The 17,620-nt window shown below is 40.3% G+C and overlaps 1 protein-coding gene across 8 annotated transcripts in view; it reads left to right on the top strand.

Annotated features, from left to right (window-relative positions):
- EPS8 (EGFR pathway substrate 8, signaling adaptor) overlaps positions 1 to 17,620 on the top strand; it is a 190,587-nt gene that overhangs the window by 106,506 nt on the left and 66,461 nt on the right. For all 8 annotated transcript variants that reach the window (XM_090043540.1, XM_090043539.1, XM_090043538.1 and 5 more), the window contains 2 exons: positions 5,274 to 5,362; positions 7,420 to 7,493. In XM_090043540.1, coding sequence (XP_089899666.1) covers positions 5,301 to 5,362; positions 7,420 to 7,493 — 136 coding nt within the window. In that variant the 5' untranslated portion in view covers positions 5,274 to 5,300. The remainder of the gene's footprint in view (positions 1 to 5,273; positions 5,363 to 7,419; positions 7,494 to 17,620) is intronic.

Below are 17,620 nucleotides of genomic sequence, written 5' to 3'. Positions count from 1 at the left end.
TGGGATTGAGTGCACACTTAACAGTTTTGCAGATGATACCAAGTTGGGTGCAGATGTAGACACTCTAGAGAATAGGATTCAGAATGGCCGTAATAAACTGCAGAAATGATACAAAAGTCAGTCAAATTAAATTCATCAAGGACAAATGCAAAGTGCTATATGTAGGACAGAAGACTTGCATGCACAAATATCAGGGGTGGGCAATTATTTGGGCTGGAGGGCCCTTAGGGCCACTTACCTGTTGCAGGCTGGTCAGCAAACCCCCCCCCCCAACAACAGCTCACCAAAACTCCCTAAGTGGTAGATTACTAGACAGTCTGGGGGTTCCCAATGGAGCGAGTGAGCAGGGGCTCTATGGAGACTGACCCAGGACCCCCCATGGCCAGGGCGTGCTCAGCTGGGTAGGTAGGATAGAGCTGTGGGCAGGCAGGGAGTGGTGTCCAGGGATGGGATGGACAGACAGGGCTACGGCTGGGGTCGGGGCAGAGCTGATCCACTCCACCACCAGGGCTTCTGAGAAGTGAAGTCCAGCTGCTGAGCCACCCCAGGCCTACTGCGCACCCAGGGGCAGTGGGACCAGCCGCATGTGCCATGGCCAGGGCTGCTCCCCATACCCGAGCCGGGCGAGGCTGAAGGACCTATTGCAGACCGTATAAAGTATATGCGCTATATTTTGCCCACCCCAACAAATATAGTGACAAATACAGTAAGTAATGATAACATCAGCAAGTAATGATGATGCATCAGCAAAAATTAGTAATGAGAAGCTAGAAGAAGTAATACTCTTTAAATACCTTGAAGCAGCCATCACAGAAGTAGTATAAACAAAGTGCAAAAAAGTAGTACACACAAAAATAGCTATTGTCATTGAACAATTAGCAAAGCTGAAGGAAATCTTGAACTAGGAGCAACCTCACAATGAAAACAAAACTCCACCTATTACATACTATTGTCACTTCAGCAGCTCTGTGGCTGTAAGACCTGAACATTCACTAGTGCACTGGAAAAACAAACTGAGACCTTTGAAACGTAGTGCTTCAGAAGACTTCTACACATACCCTACACTGCACACAGAACAAATAAATATGTGAAAGATCAAATCAGACAGGAAGTCAGCAAATGCGAATCCTTACTTGAAATCATAAGAAAAAAATGCAGTGGTTTGGACATGTAACAAGAAGGCCCAACACCCTTACCAACACCATCGTATAGGTTGCTGTGGATGGATGAGGAGGAAGAAGACCTGGGACAAGGAGAACCACCAACATCAAAAACTGGACAGGATTAAAACTGACTGACTGTACAAGGGTTGCAAAAGACTGGGAAGAATGGAAGAAAGTTATTGATACATAAAAGGTTCCCCAGTGGTCCGTGAGGTCTCGGGACTGATTTGACTTGACTTGACAAATGCAGACTGGGGAATGCTCAGTTAGGCTTCCATGGTGGAAAACTAGCACCTGGGGATTACAGTACAGCATAAACTGAACATGAGCCAACAGTGCATGGAAAAACCAACAAACTCAAAGCAATAGTATATTAGGATATGTTAATGGTAAGTCACTTGCAAAACATGGAAAATGTTCCTTCCAGTCTGTTTGGTACTGGTTCAGCCTTGCCTGGAATACCGGGTCCAATTTTGGACCTTGAACTTCAAAAAAGATGTGGAATAATTAGAGTCCATTTTAAGAGTCCGAAAGAGTAGCACAAAAATTTAGAGGTCTGGGAAAGATGATTTACCAAGAAAGGAGAAAAGAATTAGAATTATTTAGTCTGGAGAGAGAGGGCAAAAGGGCAATTAGTAAGTCTTCAAATGCCTGATGGGTGGTTGTAAAGAAGATACTGTAGACTCTTCTCTGGCTGCAGTGAACAAAACTAGGATCAATGGTCTAAAACTGTAGCAATGGAAATTTAGGTTAAATGTTAGGAGGAATTTTCTCACTCTGCTGGTGGTTAAACATTGGAACAGGCTTCCCAGAGAAATGGTGGAATCTCCATCCTTGGAAATTTTTGAAGAGTGGTTTAGGCAAACATTTGACAGGAATAGTTTGTTAGGGTTAAGGTTAGTTAGAGCTGATCCTGTCGTGAGCATGGAGTTGAGTTAGATAACCTCAGAGGTCCCTCCCAGCTCTGTTTTACTATGATTCTGTCAGATAGCTATACAAAAAGTTAACCTAGGTATGTATAGCAAATCAGGTGGCATCAAATCTCAGTGTTACTAGCTGTCAACTTGTTTATACATATATAGTGTACTGTTAATGATAGTGGTGCGGTGAAAATGGTGCAGTTCTTCTCACAGCCACGTTATTCACATGCTTAGAAATGGTTATGTTTTATGAATGAAGTTATATCATCATAAAGTACCCTGGTATTAGGGCTTCTACTAATTTTTACAATGTTATCTTTTTTTAATCAGTGCCTCATTGAAATAAATGAATCAGTACAAAAGCTCCAGACCTTATCGTTTTATTCTGCCGCCTACCACCTAGCATTGAGAAATCCATGCAGGATATCATACAGTCATCTTTTTCAAAGTAAAAACTCTGCTGTGATAGTACTGCACTTCTTATGTCTTTTATATATTTTTTAACTATGGTATTACTTTAATTTATAACTGGGGTTTTATTCCTTTTGATACTAATTTCTCACAGCAGTATTAAAGTATAGTAGTACCTTGAAGCAGAAAATAATACTCTGTGGGGAAAAAAAGTTTCATAAATACCATTCTGATGATTCAAGTCCATTTACAGGTACATATTATTACAGGTAATTTTGAAGGATGTTTATCCTAAAAATATCTGCCAATGATGCCAGTTTACATGATTGTAAACTGCTGGGTTGAGGTGAGAGGAAAAATTAAAAAGGAAGTGGAGTTGTTGTTAGGGAGTAACTTGTTTAACACTGTTTTCCTAGTGTTTTTTCTGTGGGACAATTTTGTTGAGATTTTTTTTTTTAATTGTCTCCCCCGACCATTACACATTTAGTTTAAAGAAAAGCAAATATTTTCCCTAAAATTGTTTTTGACACACTTGGGTTTAAAATGTTGAATATTATTAGTGTATAATTTTAGCATGTTGGGCTTAAAAAGAATGCAATTTCAGTAATTAAGAGCAATTTTAGTATTATATAGTTTGGTTTGATTTCCTGGGGTGGCTTGGCATAAGAATTGGAAGGGGTTTTAAGTATGTATGTATCATGACAATTTCCAGAGTATTCTTCATTTAATTTAAAAGGAGTATAGAAGATGCATTTAAAAAAATTATTTATAATAGTCTATGTGACTAAAAATGCTGCTTTTTTCTGATCGCATGAAAATCTACTTTACGAGCTATTGTAAATGAGTGTAAAGAGCACTGCATTCCAGTTCAAATTTCAATTGCAGTCTGTATGCCTTGCTCCATATATTTATTGCAAGTCTTAATATATGATTTGATTTTTACTGAAGATATTTGTTTCCTTCCCTCATTTTATAAAGTAAAGGCTATAAATAGAAACAAAATACTAGGGATTTTTTAAGAAATCAAAGATTGATGTAGTTGTCAATAAACATATACTATTCCTGTTAAATAAGGTAATCTGTATTGGAGGAATGGGATATTTATACTCAATTTCAAGAATTTTAAAAATTCTGGAAACAATCAATTTGCCTCCATCTAGCTCTAGAAAAACAGTAGTTCTCTGAAAATACAGCTGTGAAGTTTTAACATGTAAATACAACGATCATGAAATGGTGAGACTAGTGCAATTACTGAACTGGTAACAATTTTGAAAGCTTATTATAAATAATGCATAAAAGACAACTGGTGGATATATTTTAGTTAAGCTTTTCATTCAGTCAACTCAAAGGAAACTAAATACATGGTGAATGGGAAAGGGATGTCAAACTAAAGAAGAACTAAGGGACGCGGGGGAAAGGATGAGGGGTATAAGAATAGATGAGCAATTCTCTGTGTAGCAAGATGTTAGTAGTAGCGCAACCAAGGGATCAGGACTAGATGCCATGGTGTTTAGTATATTTATTGATCTAAAAGGAGGGGTGAATTGTGAGCTGGCACATTTTGCTGAGATCACAGAATGTTTTAATTTAGCCAAGTACAGGGAAGTAGTAAATTATCTATTCTATAAGGGGAAAAAATTAGGGAGTTAGAAGGAACCTCCAGGGACCAATCCCCTACACAAACTAGCAAGATGCTTCATTTCTAAACTTGTTTCTCAGACAAGTGCTTATACAGCCTTCTCTTGAACACCTCCCATGAATAAGATTCCACAACTTCCCTGGTCAAATTCTTTACTGTCAGGGCAGTAGCACATTGAAAATTAGGTTTTGTGCGTCTCTTCCCTCCTCCCCTTTCTCCATCCCACCCTGAAATGTTTTCCTCTGACATTTTGCAGAAGTTTAAACCCATTGTATTGTATCCTGCTCTCTGAAGCAAGGGAAAGTATTTGGTCTACATCTTTGTCAAACCTTTCAAATATTTGAAAACTGTTATTTCCTCTACATCTCCTTTAAGCTAAAAATACTTAGTTCCTTCAAATTTTCCCTGTAGATGACATGTACCACATGTCTCAAGAAGGAGAGACATGAATTTAAAAGATGAGAGAAAACAGCATCGAGTGATATGATAAAAAGCTATAGAGAATAAGACACTACTTCATATTTTAGTTGATCATGTAAAGTGGAATGTTCTCTGTGTTTAAGTTTGGCAACCATGACTCAGATCAGTGCTGTTAGATAGTTGATTTGCCTAGAATATTATCTACTTCAGTCTTACAGCTATTTCCCAAATATCAAGGTGTTTTTTTTTCCTTTCCTCTTATATCCATCCATCCATTGAATTTTTTTTCCCAATATTAATGTAAATCTTCCATGTACATATGGAGGATACCTCACCTTAATATTGTGGACAAAGAAGTTTCATTGTTTACAAGCTCTTCAAATGTAGCCTTTTTTAACACCCAGTGGATTCTTCTGGGATACCAAACTGTTTACATTTAAACTTTAAGAATGTTTTATGTAATCTTAGACTGTTTGCTCCTGTGGACAGGAGCCATCCTTTTTTCTGATCTTCAATGGCATGGAGCGTTACAGGCTTCTAGTGTATTATAGGAGCACCCCTAAAATCTACTGTAACTATTACAATAATTGTAAATTGTGTGTGGTGCTTCCTTCTTAACTTTCAGACATGTATCATATTTTTCTAATTGTTTCTACTTCCACACCCAACCTATGTGTATAATTCCAGCCTATAAACTTAACGTATTTATTTTTCCTCCAGATTTTCCCTTAGTGAGTGAAGATTAGAATGAATGGACATATTTCAAATACCCCTCCTGGTGGATATGGAAATTACTCTTCTCAAATCAAGTAAGTTCTCCTTCACTCTTTCCCTCACCTACCAGGAAAAAATAAGTTTGTTTTCTCATTTGTAAGCAAAACAAAAAATCATCAACAGCAATAATAAAAATGTGACACTTTAAAGAGAATTCTCAGTTTCTGTATTATGTAACCACACTGAAAAACAGCCTCGATACATTGCGTTTTTTTGTCTTAGTGGTAGTAATTTAAAGCCATATTGTTGAATGGCCTCTTCCACCTGTCTGTAGCAAGAAGATATACCACAGCAGCAATAAGATATGTATTTGTTAGTTTGGAAAGGGTGACCCCGACTATGTTTGGATAATTAAATGACTTAAGTCTCTGCTAAATCCAAGCATGAATTTATCTCCTTCTTCAGAGGTTAGACCATTCTTTACATGGGTCAGAAAATATCTTCCTCTCCCCTTGCACAGAATGGCATGTGTGTATATGTTTACTGGTGGGGAATGGTACCTGACCTGTGCTGGGCAGGTGACATATTGCTAACTGACAGAGGCAGGGCATTGGTCTACAGAAATGAACTGATTTTAATCTAGTACTGACGAGCATGCATTTCTTTTGTCTATTGCCTAGGGGATGGTACTGTCTAGTAGCAGGTGGGACCCTGCCCTGCCAATTCCAGGAGGGCAATTGCAATAGTCTGGGTATGGAGCTGGGAGGTGGAAAGGCATGGGGGCACTGGCTTCCCTTTGCAGGTTTCTGCATTCCTGTCCTTGGATGGGTATAGTGGGTAAGGTCTGTGCTGTGAGGAGCCCTCCATTAGCCCCTACTGACCTGATCCCAGCTTCCAGCCCTTACCCCCCAACCAAGTCTCAGCCCTCTAAGGCTTTCACTCAGAACCAGACAAAGGCCACAGAAATGTTCAATTAACTCATTTACTGAAAGTTAATTGAAATTTTCCCATGCCTCCTAGTCCATTTTTTCCCAAGCATTGCTGGCTGTCTCCTAGCTAGGCAGCTTAATGGGTGCTGTGGCTTCCCTCCACACCTCCCATTCTAGTCTAGGGGTTAAGGCGGGGAGCAGAAAGAGGACTATGCTACCAGGATGGATCCCCAGGATTTAGCACAGCAGAAGGATGGAGCCTTAGACAGCAAGGAAGTGTGCTTCCCTGTGGCCCCATGCTGCCACCATACTAAACTCTGGTAGCCCTGCCCCCAGCATGGAGCTGAGGTTAATTTCTGCAGCAAAGGCCTTTCCTACCACTCCAGGATGAGAAGCAGGGGTGGGGGGGGGGGGGGGAAGAGGAAGGGAGTGGGGGGATGTGGAGTGAAGCCATAGTATCCAGGCCTCTAAGCCTCCAAGCTCCATGTTTCTGCCACTACTCCTCTGGCCTCTCCCCTGCCACCCAAAGCAGGAGTAGAGAGAGGGTGTCTGAGCTCTTAGTCACACCTCTTCCCACTAGCCCTATAGTGGCAAGTGAGATCGGTGCAGACAAGAAATTGTATTAACCCTTAACGTGCAACTGCTTATAGCACGTTCTAACTTTTAATACCACTTAACATCCTGCAGATTTAGCATGGTTTAAGTGTACCATGCTCATTATCCTGAGGTGCCACTGTGGCCTGCCTTTTGGATATTTGTGAAACATTCTTGTATTTACTCAGGGAAGAAATTTGTTGTTCTTTTCGTTATAGCCCAGTGTAATCAATTGGTCTTTTCCTTTTCTTTTTCATAAGAGAAACACTGAACTTTTAGAACAGTGGACAGTTGCTCATTTAAAAAAAAAAGAGGGAAAAATCACACCAAATTCAAAGTCCTTTTTGACATGTTGTTGTTATTTATTATGTTGATAACAGCAATAATTTTTTTCTAGTGGTAACTGGAAGCCCCAATCTTGGACCAGGGCCCACTATGTTCTGTACAAACCCATGCCCTGCTCCAAATGATTTACTCATACTGTAAACTATGCATGATTAGCACATGACATGGGATGTGCATTATTGTTGCCCCAGTTGGTAGCACTAGGGTATGACTGTATCCTTGTATATGTTTACAAGCCTTCATGAAGACCTGTAAATAAACTAACTGTGATCATTTTATTACAGTGGATATGGCTCACCCACCTTTGCACAGGCAGAAAGGGAACAAAGTTCGAAAACGAGTGCAAAGGCTCTCTATGGTAAGGTTGCCTTCTGGGATTTTAATTCTATTATTTGGTTATATATCAGTTATGACAATGTAAGTATCAGGATATCATAAAATCATATCTGAGTCGAATCTAATTGTGCTAGAGAATGTTTTGTGTGATACATTTTTATGTTTTATATAATTGTATAGATCGTTTCCAACCACTAACTGTAAGGGGGGGTAACACTGATACAGTACTTAATGTGAGACCAGCACACTACTCCTTCCATAAGGTGGACAGTGTGAAGTTGGGAGATCTGGGGTCTGTTCCCAGTGGTGTCGCAGACTTATCACAGCTAAATAAACATTCCATGAATCAGGGGGCAGACACAGCACATTTACACACAGTGACTTCACTTTTACTGTGTGATGAAGCTGAGTGGCCAGGCAGTGTAAAAGTGCCTACTGCAGGCAGCTAGCTTGCCAGAGCTGGTTGTGTCTCCTTTCTTTACCACAGGGTAAATTTACAGTAGAGTAATATCCATGGTAGATTACTTCATGATAATTATGTACTGTGACAACCCCTTTAGTTTCTCAGTTTTGCAAAAAGGCAATATAACATTTACCTGTCACAGTCTTGGCATTAGGCTTAATCAATTATTGTTTATAAACCACTTGCAGTTCCTTGGCTAGAAAGGACTGAAGACAAAAGAAGTTTATTATTGTTGAACATGACTACTAACTCTGTCAAGCTGAATGGGCCTAACATTTGTCCTCCCTTGAATCATGGGTTAATAGTTACAGGAGGATGCTGGGAGTCTGTACTTTTCACTTCTGTTCCCCGCACTGTCATTTAGAGTATATCAGCATGGCACAATGAATTCCTGTGTTGAGATACTGAAACCATCTCTGAAAATGTCAACTGGGGAAAGGGAAGCGAAATAGCCATGTTAATGCAGTGCTCTGTCCTGGCTAATTGTACTTACTGAATAAGGTAGCCTGGGTAACTCTGGCATTGCATCATGCCATACGCACATGCCCTTGATGACTTTATGATTTTGGATGTGACAGCTTAATCTTTCTGTGTATTTTTACTGTTTTAATCTTTCAAATGGGTAGAAAAATCTCTGCCAAGAACTGCTCTCGTAGTCTGGGGAGAGGTTAAAGTAAACCAAAATCAACTACATTTGCTTAATCCATAAAGTGGTAATTGCATTTCAGTACTCTGGCATTACTTTCCCTCTAAGTGCTAGAGAAAAGTAAATGCATTTTTACAGCTACTAATTAGCAATTATAGATTATTACTATATATTCTGTAGTGTTGTATAATACATGGGATGTGTTTGTGAACTGGTGTTCCCTACTGGAAATAAACTTTTATATTTGTTAATGTGTAGACTGGGATCTGGAGAAATCACAGACATGAGTACAATGGGCAAATGAAGGAGGCTTAACTGAGAGCTTTCTGTTAACTTGGATCACTCTTGGATTCTCTTATGTTTCATGTTAATCCATCTCCATTATGAATGCTTAAGTACTTAATGAAATAACATATTTGTAGATAATCTTCTTTATGCATCCCTTTTTCCTCTTTGGCCTCATAGGCTAACAAAAAAGTCAGTGAGCCTGGGTTGGGTTTTGATAACAGAAACACCATGTTAATTTGAAGTCAAGCAGAAGGCAAGGCAGGGTGACACCATAGAAACTAAGTCATTCAAAAAGGCATAAACTTTTGTGGGCAGCAGCTTGTTTTGTCAGATGCTATGAAAGCATGTGTGTTCAGATTATCAGGTGCTATGCTAGATGCTTTCATAGCCTCAAATGATCCCTCCCCCACAGACAGCCCCCGAGCTGGGTGTGGCGCTAGGGAGTGGGGCAATTCAGCAGCCTCCTCAGTGGTTGCTGGAGCACCTCTGCCTGCTGGCTAGGGCCAGTGCAGGCAGGCTCAGTTTCTACCCCTTTCCCTCCCCTTAAGAGCTAGTCTGTCTACCATTTTTGACTCCACCTACTATAGCCTTATAAAGACTATTAGTTAAGTAGAGAAGGTTAACACAGGCTGGGAAGCCAAAGGAGTAATATCTATTCAGTCCTGGGTAGGGCTCCCAGTGAGGGAGGAATTACCAGGAAGAAGATGGTACTAAAATCCAGAGGTGACAGAGTGAATAGTTATGAACTTCAAAAGTAGTACAGATAAATGTCTTGGGGGAAGAGATTGGAAGTGGCCCAGGATAAGGCATTAAGGGTTAAGTGAGGCATGCTGGCCAGTTCTTATTACTGCTTGGGGCCTGGACCTAGCCCTCAGTGGAATAGTCTCCCTATATCAACCCTAGGGCACTGCATGGGTTAAAGATGTCACCATGGAGGAGAGAGAGTGCATACCCTGTACTTGAGATAACACAAGGGCTGGATGTGAGTTTGTGGGGGAAAAATAGCATAAGGTAATTTTCTGAAGAAAGGTGATAAACTGTGGCTAGGCGACTAAGAAAAGGACTAAAAACCCAACTCCCATTATATGCTCCAGTGCAGCTCCTGTTTATATATTTTTTTACCAAATACCTTGGTGATCTTTTTTTTTTTTTAGTAGGAATTTCTGCATTCTGCGTGCATTCACTTGACAGACAAAATTGTGTATGTTTATAGCATTAGGCTATGGGTAAAAAAGAGTAACAATCAGGGTTCAGTTAGATCATTCTACTTTTTGAAGGTCCAGAATGTTAAGGTTAAAATGTCTGGCTTTTTCTAGTTTATTATTATTATTATAGAAAAAGTCCATTAACTTTCTGTTACTATGTGTAGCAAAATTGGCATAGCTATGTGCATGTGTTCTTGTTTTTTTCTGTAGTTAGGTGATATAGTTTCCTGAGAATTTTATTTTCAACATAGTAGATAATTTCAGGTGTGTAATTTTCATGTATGGGTAAAAACAGAGACAGATGGATAGATTTGGAACCGGTACTGGACAAAATAGTTTCACCTCTGAATACCTATTAAAATTCAGTCCAGGTCAGTATTAACTGACACTTGTATTGTGTAATTGCTGACTGATAGCCCATATAAAATGATTTGGCCATCTTGCTCTATTTCCTATAGTAGTAGATATATCACAAAACCACAGCTGCAGTTGCCAAGAACTGAATGGGCTTGGAGATTCAATTATCTTGTAGGTCAGATGCAAGACATATTGGCAGGAAACTGACATAAAAATATGCACTGTGCTACTTGTGTTCTTAGTTCTGTAGAAGCAAAAGAACATTAGGCTGTCAGTGCTACCAAATATCTGTAAATTGGAGAAAAGGAACAAAAGGAGCATATAGGCCATTTAGACACCCCCTTCCTCCCCACACACACGTTTCAGGTATAGCACAATTAACTGGTCAATTTTGCAATTACCTTAAGACTTTGTGTGTGTAGCAGGGTCTTTCCTGTGGTTGGGAGCCCATCAGCTAACAGGGCTCCCAGTCATGGAGGTGCATCAAGCCCAGTGTGAAAACCCTGGGCCTGGGAGAATGCAGCTACTGTGCTCCCCAAAGCTCGGGGGGTACATGAAACGCTGGGCTCATGCATGCAGCTGGAACCTAGACACATGATTAGCATATTGGTCCTGGCTGTATGAAACATGCATCTGGGACTGAGTCCCTGTACCTGATGGGACCTTCAGTCGTGCACATGTGCAGCCAGGACCCAGAGCCCTGTCAGGTGTGGGACTCCCAGTCCTGGCTGTGTGTGGCGTAGCTGGTACTGAGAGGTCCATCAAGTGCAGGACTCTTGGTCCCAGCTGCGTGTTGCTCCCATGGCTGGGAGCTCCCTCAAGAAAGGAGACTCTCAGCTGTGGGAGCCTGCTTCTTGTCAATGCAGGATCCAGGATTAGGCTCCACCTAAACCAACAATAATGCATCATTGTGTCTAATGTGTGAATCCACAATCATGCCTCCTGCTATGCACATAGGGGGCTTCGTAACACCTAGCTAGAAAAAAATACTTCTGAAAAGTAATGCAACTGTTTTAATTACAATATTTTGAGAAGCCGTCGCCCTACCCAGCTGACTTCAGCATGTCTATAATACCCTCCTTTTTCCCACTGTTAAGAAGTTTTTGTGCATTCCTGCACTCATGGGTGGATCTAGGATTCTGAAAAATGGGGTGCAGATGGTATGACACATCATCACATATAAACCACATTTTCTTCCAGTTAAAGAGAAAATAGAAACTTTTACTAATACAGTGTTTGGGAGGGACCAGGGGGAGCAGAAGGACTAGCTCTGTATTACTGTATTTACTTGAATATAAGATGACCCTCACAATAATTAGATTCTATATATGGAATATTTATATATTTGTTATAATTTTCCAGACATAGAATCTAATCATTGCAGGTTTACCTTGAATTTGTCACCCTACCACTGCTACACCAGAAAAAAATAATCTGGGGGGAGGGAGGGGTGTCCCCTTTGCCCTCTGCCTCCCTCAACTTTTTTTGATAACAGCCACCCCACAGCTTTATTTTCAGACCCTGGTCTCCCAGAGCACATGGAAATTAGGGGTACATTTGAAGATACTGACTTTGAAATAAACAGCAGTAACTTGCATATAGACAAATTACTATGGGTTCCCAAAGAGTTAGTTCATTCAGAATTGGTGTATTTTTACCTTTTTTGAAACTGCTTCAAGTTTAGGCACAGGTACTGCATAAATACTTTTAAGCAGCACTTTTGAACCTACTTAGATCTAGTACAAACTGTGTATGATATTAATCCAAAGCCAAAAGACTAATGATTTACCATAGAGTTCATTGGGCTCATTCCCTGCATATTCAACAGAGTTTCAAGCCACGGTGTCCCACAATTCATTGCTGAGTATGTGCATCTACTCCAGGTTACCCTACCCCTCTACACCCAGAAAAGATCCTTGTGTTAATCAGCCCTTACTTGTGACTAGAAATGAATGTTCTTGTCAAAAGTCCTGGGATCCTCCAAAAATGTATATAGAGATGAGGTGCAGGAATACCTGGTCCAGCTCCATCTCATGCAGGGCAGGACCAAACTAATCAAATGAGAGGAGGTGATAGTTCAGTTAGAATCCTTCTATTTTGGGTCCCATTTGGTGATGTTTTCCAGACATTTAAGGCTGGTGAAGATACAAGGATCATTGCAAATGGAAAGAAAGGCACAGCTTAACTGTAGGAGTGAAGATAAATTCTAAATGTATTCAGTGTAGTGGCTCACCATGACTTGAAAGAGTTGGTGCTGGGTGGGACTGAGCACAATGGGCACTGCCATACATCTTTGTGGTAGGTTTGTAATAGTATGTTTCCCCAGTATCCCTTCTTGGCCTCTTGTGGCCTAAGGTCAAGTGTAGTACCAGGATGGGGCTTTTCTCTTGCACTCCAGGCAGTCTGACCCCTTTGAGTTTCCCCAAATGCAGGTAACTGGACTGCACAGTTTTGTGACAATAGGGGGGACTGCCTTAACACTCCCCCTCCCTCCCCCCTTCCAAATTTGCTTCTTGCAGCCATTGGTGAGAAGCAAGTAAAACTAGGGCATCTGAACCCCAAGGCCTCTGGGCTTGGGGCTAACACACAGTATGCCTGCCATGGATTTGGGGAGCATCCAAAGTCCCATACTGATGGGTCTGGGAGAGAGGATGCTTGCCCAGTGGCAGAGCCATACAGACTTCAGTGATTGAGCTCTGCTCAGTCAAAATTAGGAACTTGACTATTAGGTTTGCACAGTAGAACTTGGAACTGAGTTGACTCTTGAAACAAAATTGAAAAAAAAATATATGGGCCATGTGTTTTATAGTCATACTCGGTGTTAGCTGAATTTAATCAACTTCATAGTTGGTTTCCAAGAGTGAGCACATGCTGCTTTTGGCAGCAGTTTAATAATAGACAGTGTATTTAATGAGGTTTCCTTGTATGCAATTATAAGATGAGGTGCTTTTTTCCCCATGCTGATGGGGGGGAGAGGAAGAGAAACCTCATCTTATATTTAAGTAGATACAGCATTAAGTTTATGACCAAAGCAAAAAAACAATTCAGCTATTGGAAAGTTCAGTAATTTCCTAGAGTATTCATAAAATAAAATAAAAAAACAGAACAAGCTAGGCAAAAATAGTCAAAGGATATCGTATCATTAGTCCTTTAGTCATTATAGTTAAATGTACATCTTTTATTCAGATTCGTAAAACAAAATCTAGTCTTGAGTGTCTTGACAGTACCTCTAACAATTCATTATCAGTTATTTCTACACTTGAGTTAAGGTTTTTATCTAGAGTTAATAAGAGTCAGCAGAGCTGTAAAATAGGAGAGATTACCAGGAATAGCTAACAGACAGCAGTATTGCAGAAGAAAGGATAGCTTGAATGGTGAAACATGATGATCATTAAAAAGGCTAGAGGAATGTTAACACTTGTGATGTGGAGAGAGATTACTAGGAATCAGGGATAATAAACCAAATGACTTTCTGAGCCCTGCCTGCATTGAAATGCCGCTGCCCCTCCCAGGCAGCTGGTTTTAGAGTTTGGATGGAGCAGAAATCAAAGCAGGGTGCAGCTGCATCACTGTGCCTCTCCTGGATCTGCCCCTTTAGGGATAGGGGAGTTTACTCTGTGTTTGGATGAAACAGATTCAGTTTTGCTTTTCAATTGGGTCAGTAGCAGTCTTTGTTTCTGTCCAGTGTATTTTTCAGGAACAGCCATGCCTCTGTATCTACTGGCCTATATAATATAGAAACATCTAAAAATTTAGTATCTTTCTATTTAAGTTTCACCATCTAAGGCAATTTTTTCTTAAGTGCCCAAGCTGAGTTTTCAGAAGTGGTTAGGTCCACTGGCTCTAACTCAGTGAAGACAGTGGGTCCCAACTGTATACCTTTACTTGCTGAACGGTAGAGCTTCAGCTCCTAAGTCACTGAGGCAATTTAAAAATGGGAGGATAAGGTATTCTTAAAGTAAAAATGTTTTGTGATTATGAGGGTACTTGGAGGGAGGAAAATTATTCACATCCACCTCCAAAAATTGTTTAAAGGATTCTGTGGAAACATCCACTTATTGAAGGTATCAGACTTAAAGTACCAGCTAGATTTGTGTTTAAAGACTTAATGTTAGAAGGTTGTTCTTTCACTGTGGTCACGCTGAACAAAGTTGCCTTGCATTGCTTTTGACCCTCCAGTGCTAACTGAAGATTTTATAAGGTTCTGGCATTTAATACATGTGAGGGAGTAAAAAGGTCATCTCTCTCCATCCAAACTATTTGACATATTTTTAACTGTAAGTGCTGTGTGCTTTTTTCTACTAATTTTCTCTTCATGTTAATTTTTTTCATTGTGGTGCATTCTTCTTTGGACCAAGTTACCAACTGGGCTCAATCTTTTTTTAAAAAGTGTCCACAAAATTGTTCAGTTTCCATAACATTTTCATCTGAGCCTATTGTTGGGAAGAGGTATGGCATGTTGTTTCTGACATGGGCGCTTGTCCAATAAGAGTCAAACTGGAGCCACACTTTTCATGGCCCTCAACTAGTTATAAGATTTGTTTGCTGAAGTCTTAGCTGCATGTGTGCATGTTCATGCATATGTCAAGGGCTCCTGACAGATACTAAATTTATTGCACAATGAATTACATGATAAAAGGTTCTAGAATGTGCAGGGAGCCCCATGTCCTGTAAAACCCACATGGTATAGTACTGCACTGCTTGCCTTTAAACTTGCTGGTGCATGTAAAGTTCTGGATTGAGATCCCCAGACATCAGGAGGGTGAGATGGGAACTGTAGCATCAGACACTAGTTCTGAACACTGTGCTTTCCATGGTCATGGTACCCTTTGAACATCCAGATGTGTGGCAAACTGGTGATACTGAGCTCCCTGTGCATCAGCGGTTGTGATTGGGATTAGATAATTTTCATGCCAAATTGCAAAGATCTTGAGTTCTGTCATGGGCATCTGGGATTCATGGTAAACCTTTCTCAGAGCCCAATCTGGTGGCTAATTTAACATTTCCCAAGGGTCAAAGACATCTTTGTTTCTAACTCACTCCCTGCCTGGGATAACCTATTTTCTGGAGATTCTGTGCGTTTCAGTGAGGGAATGGTCACGTATTTCAGACACAAGAAATCCTCTGTGCTACCCAGTACTCTTTTAAAATGTATGTTCTTTGCTTCTGATTTGAGCTTTGGCCATGAATTGGTATCTCCACCTGTCTTCTGTGGCAAGGCTTTTCCTTGTTCCAGGAGATGTGTGACTTCTTTTGGAGCCAGTACTTGTGCTTTGCTGAGTGTTTGCCAGTGGGTGATAAAGAGGTGAAAGCGCTTGAGATCCTAAATTCTCCTTCAAGGGTAAGCTGGCTGATAGTGGCACAATAAATTGTTAGATTACTGACATCTTTCAGCACTGAATCTAGTACTGCTGATATAGCCTCTTTAGTTTGTCAGTAAAGTCAGGTGTGTTCTGCTTAGAGCTGTAATTATAGTTGTGCTGGAGCTTAGGTGGTAGAGGCTTCAATTGTGGATTTTCTTACTGTTCAAATATTTGATTCAAAGTAGGGACTGGAAGGATTTCAGAATGTTTCCTGTATACTACAGAGTTCCTGGGCCTATTAAACTAGGAGAATTGCAGGTGGGCTAAAATGGTGAAAAGCTTATAATGTATTTCTACTCCTTATACTTCTTTTACCCCGCTGTAAGACTAAGTAGGGGTATAGGGCTCTCATCCTTTCTGTGGATAGTAGGCCATACTAAGAAATGCACTGCACACATGTTTTTGCAGTATAGCAACTTCCTTTGTCATCACAAAGAAACTTATAGCTGCCAGAGCTGGAATCAGAAGCAAAGGCAATCAACACCTGTGTTTTACTTTATTTGTGAGGACTGAACCTGGGACCTCTGGATAGAAAAGCACAGATAGAAAAGAAAGGTGTAGGCACAGCTCTAAGATGGTTTGTATTCTTGTTTTTACTGTTCAAGGGTAACTCAACAATACCAAATCATCTGCGAAGACCAGATCCTTTTCAGGCATTGTCATTAAAGGATCAGGAATTAGTTTGAAGGTTAAAGCAGGCTCATGTTGCTTGAATCTTGGTTTTGACTGGGCGCAGGAGACCAGGATGTGAGGAGTTCCAATAAGAGTTGGTTGTCTTCAGCAGCCACATGATGTCATCATGGGATAATGAGTCATAGCCAAAGTGACCATATATAAAAATGACTCTGAGGTTTTTGTGAGATTTCTTGGCTTGCTCTATAGGATATAGGATTTTCAGGTTTTCTGAGTAGCTAAATGCTACAGTAAACCCACATGCTATCTCAGGCAGTTAATGCATTTCATCACCCTGCTCATCAGCTGCCTTGAAGATAGCCATAGCACAATGGATCCAATCATGACTGGTTGCCAGTTCCCCTAGGTGCCTGAGTTCTATTTGTAGGTCTGCCTGAAGTGACTTTGTGCAGTTATCTGTGAAATTGGTGGTGAATGACAGTTAACTCTTAAAATACAAATACAAAACCTTCCTACAGAAACAGTCATGAAAAATGAAGGCAATCATTGAAAGAGTGAAAAGTGGAGTGAAGAATGACAATCAGTGAAAGAGCTGGGACTAGAGTTCAGGGTTGAGGAGCCTCTCCCTTTTTCTGTTTTTTTTGCTTCAGAACAATGCCAGAAAGATTGTACCTTTTCATATCTTCATGACACTGGCTGCATCAGGAACCAGAACCTCAATGAATTCCTGGGAGCTGGCGACAGTGATGGAGTTCTCAGAGGCCTGTATAACTGTGGCGAAGTCCTCTTCAGAAGGACTTAAAAATCTTCTCTGGACTGATACTCTGCATATACCTCTTAGTTAGTAGCAAACACAGATTCTGCTAGTAAGCCTAAAAGACAGAGGGAAGGCACTGGCTGTGAGTAAAATGCTGCACATCTTATTAGTCTTTTTTTTTCTTGCCATATGATTTGATTTTCAAGTTAATGCTTTTTTTTACTCGTTTTGATGAGGCTTCTTCAGCTGTTGAGTATAATTAACTCTATCTATAAAATTATGTAAAATATAATTAATAGTTTGACTTAAAATGCAGAGGAGGAGAGTAAACTTATTTTTACTATGGGGAAAAATAGGCAGCTAATTTTGTGGCTTTTTATCTGCATGTAAATTATCCATGGTATTAAGATGATAGTTTTTTTTGGCAATGTGTTTTA

This window comes from Crocodylus siamensis, chromosome 4, assembly GCF_052110815.1.
Source record: "Crocodylus siamensis isolate JL-2025a chromosome 4, ASM5211081v1, whole genome shotgun sequence".
NCBI lineage: Eukaryota > Metazoa > Chordata > Crocodylia > Crocodylidae > Crocodylus > Crocodylus siamensis.
This window is presented reverse-complemented; position numbering and strand designations above follow the sequence as displayed.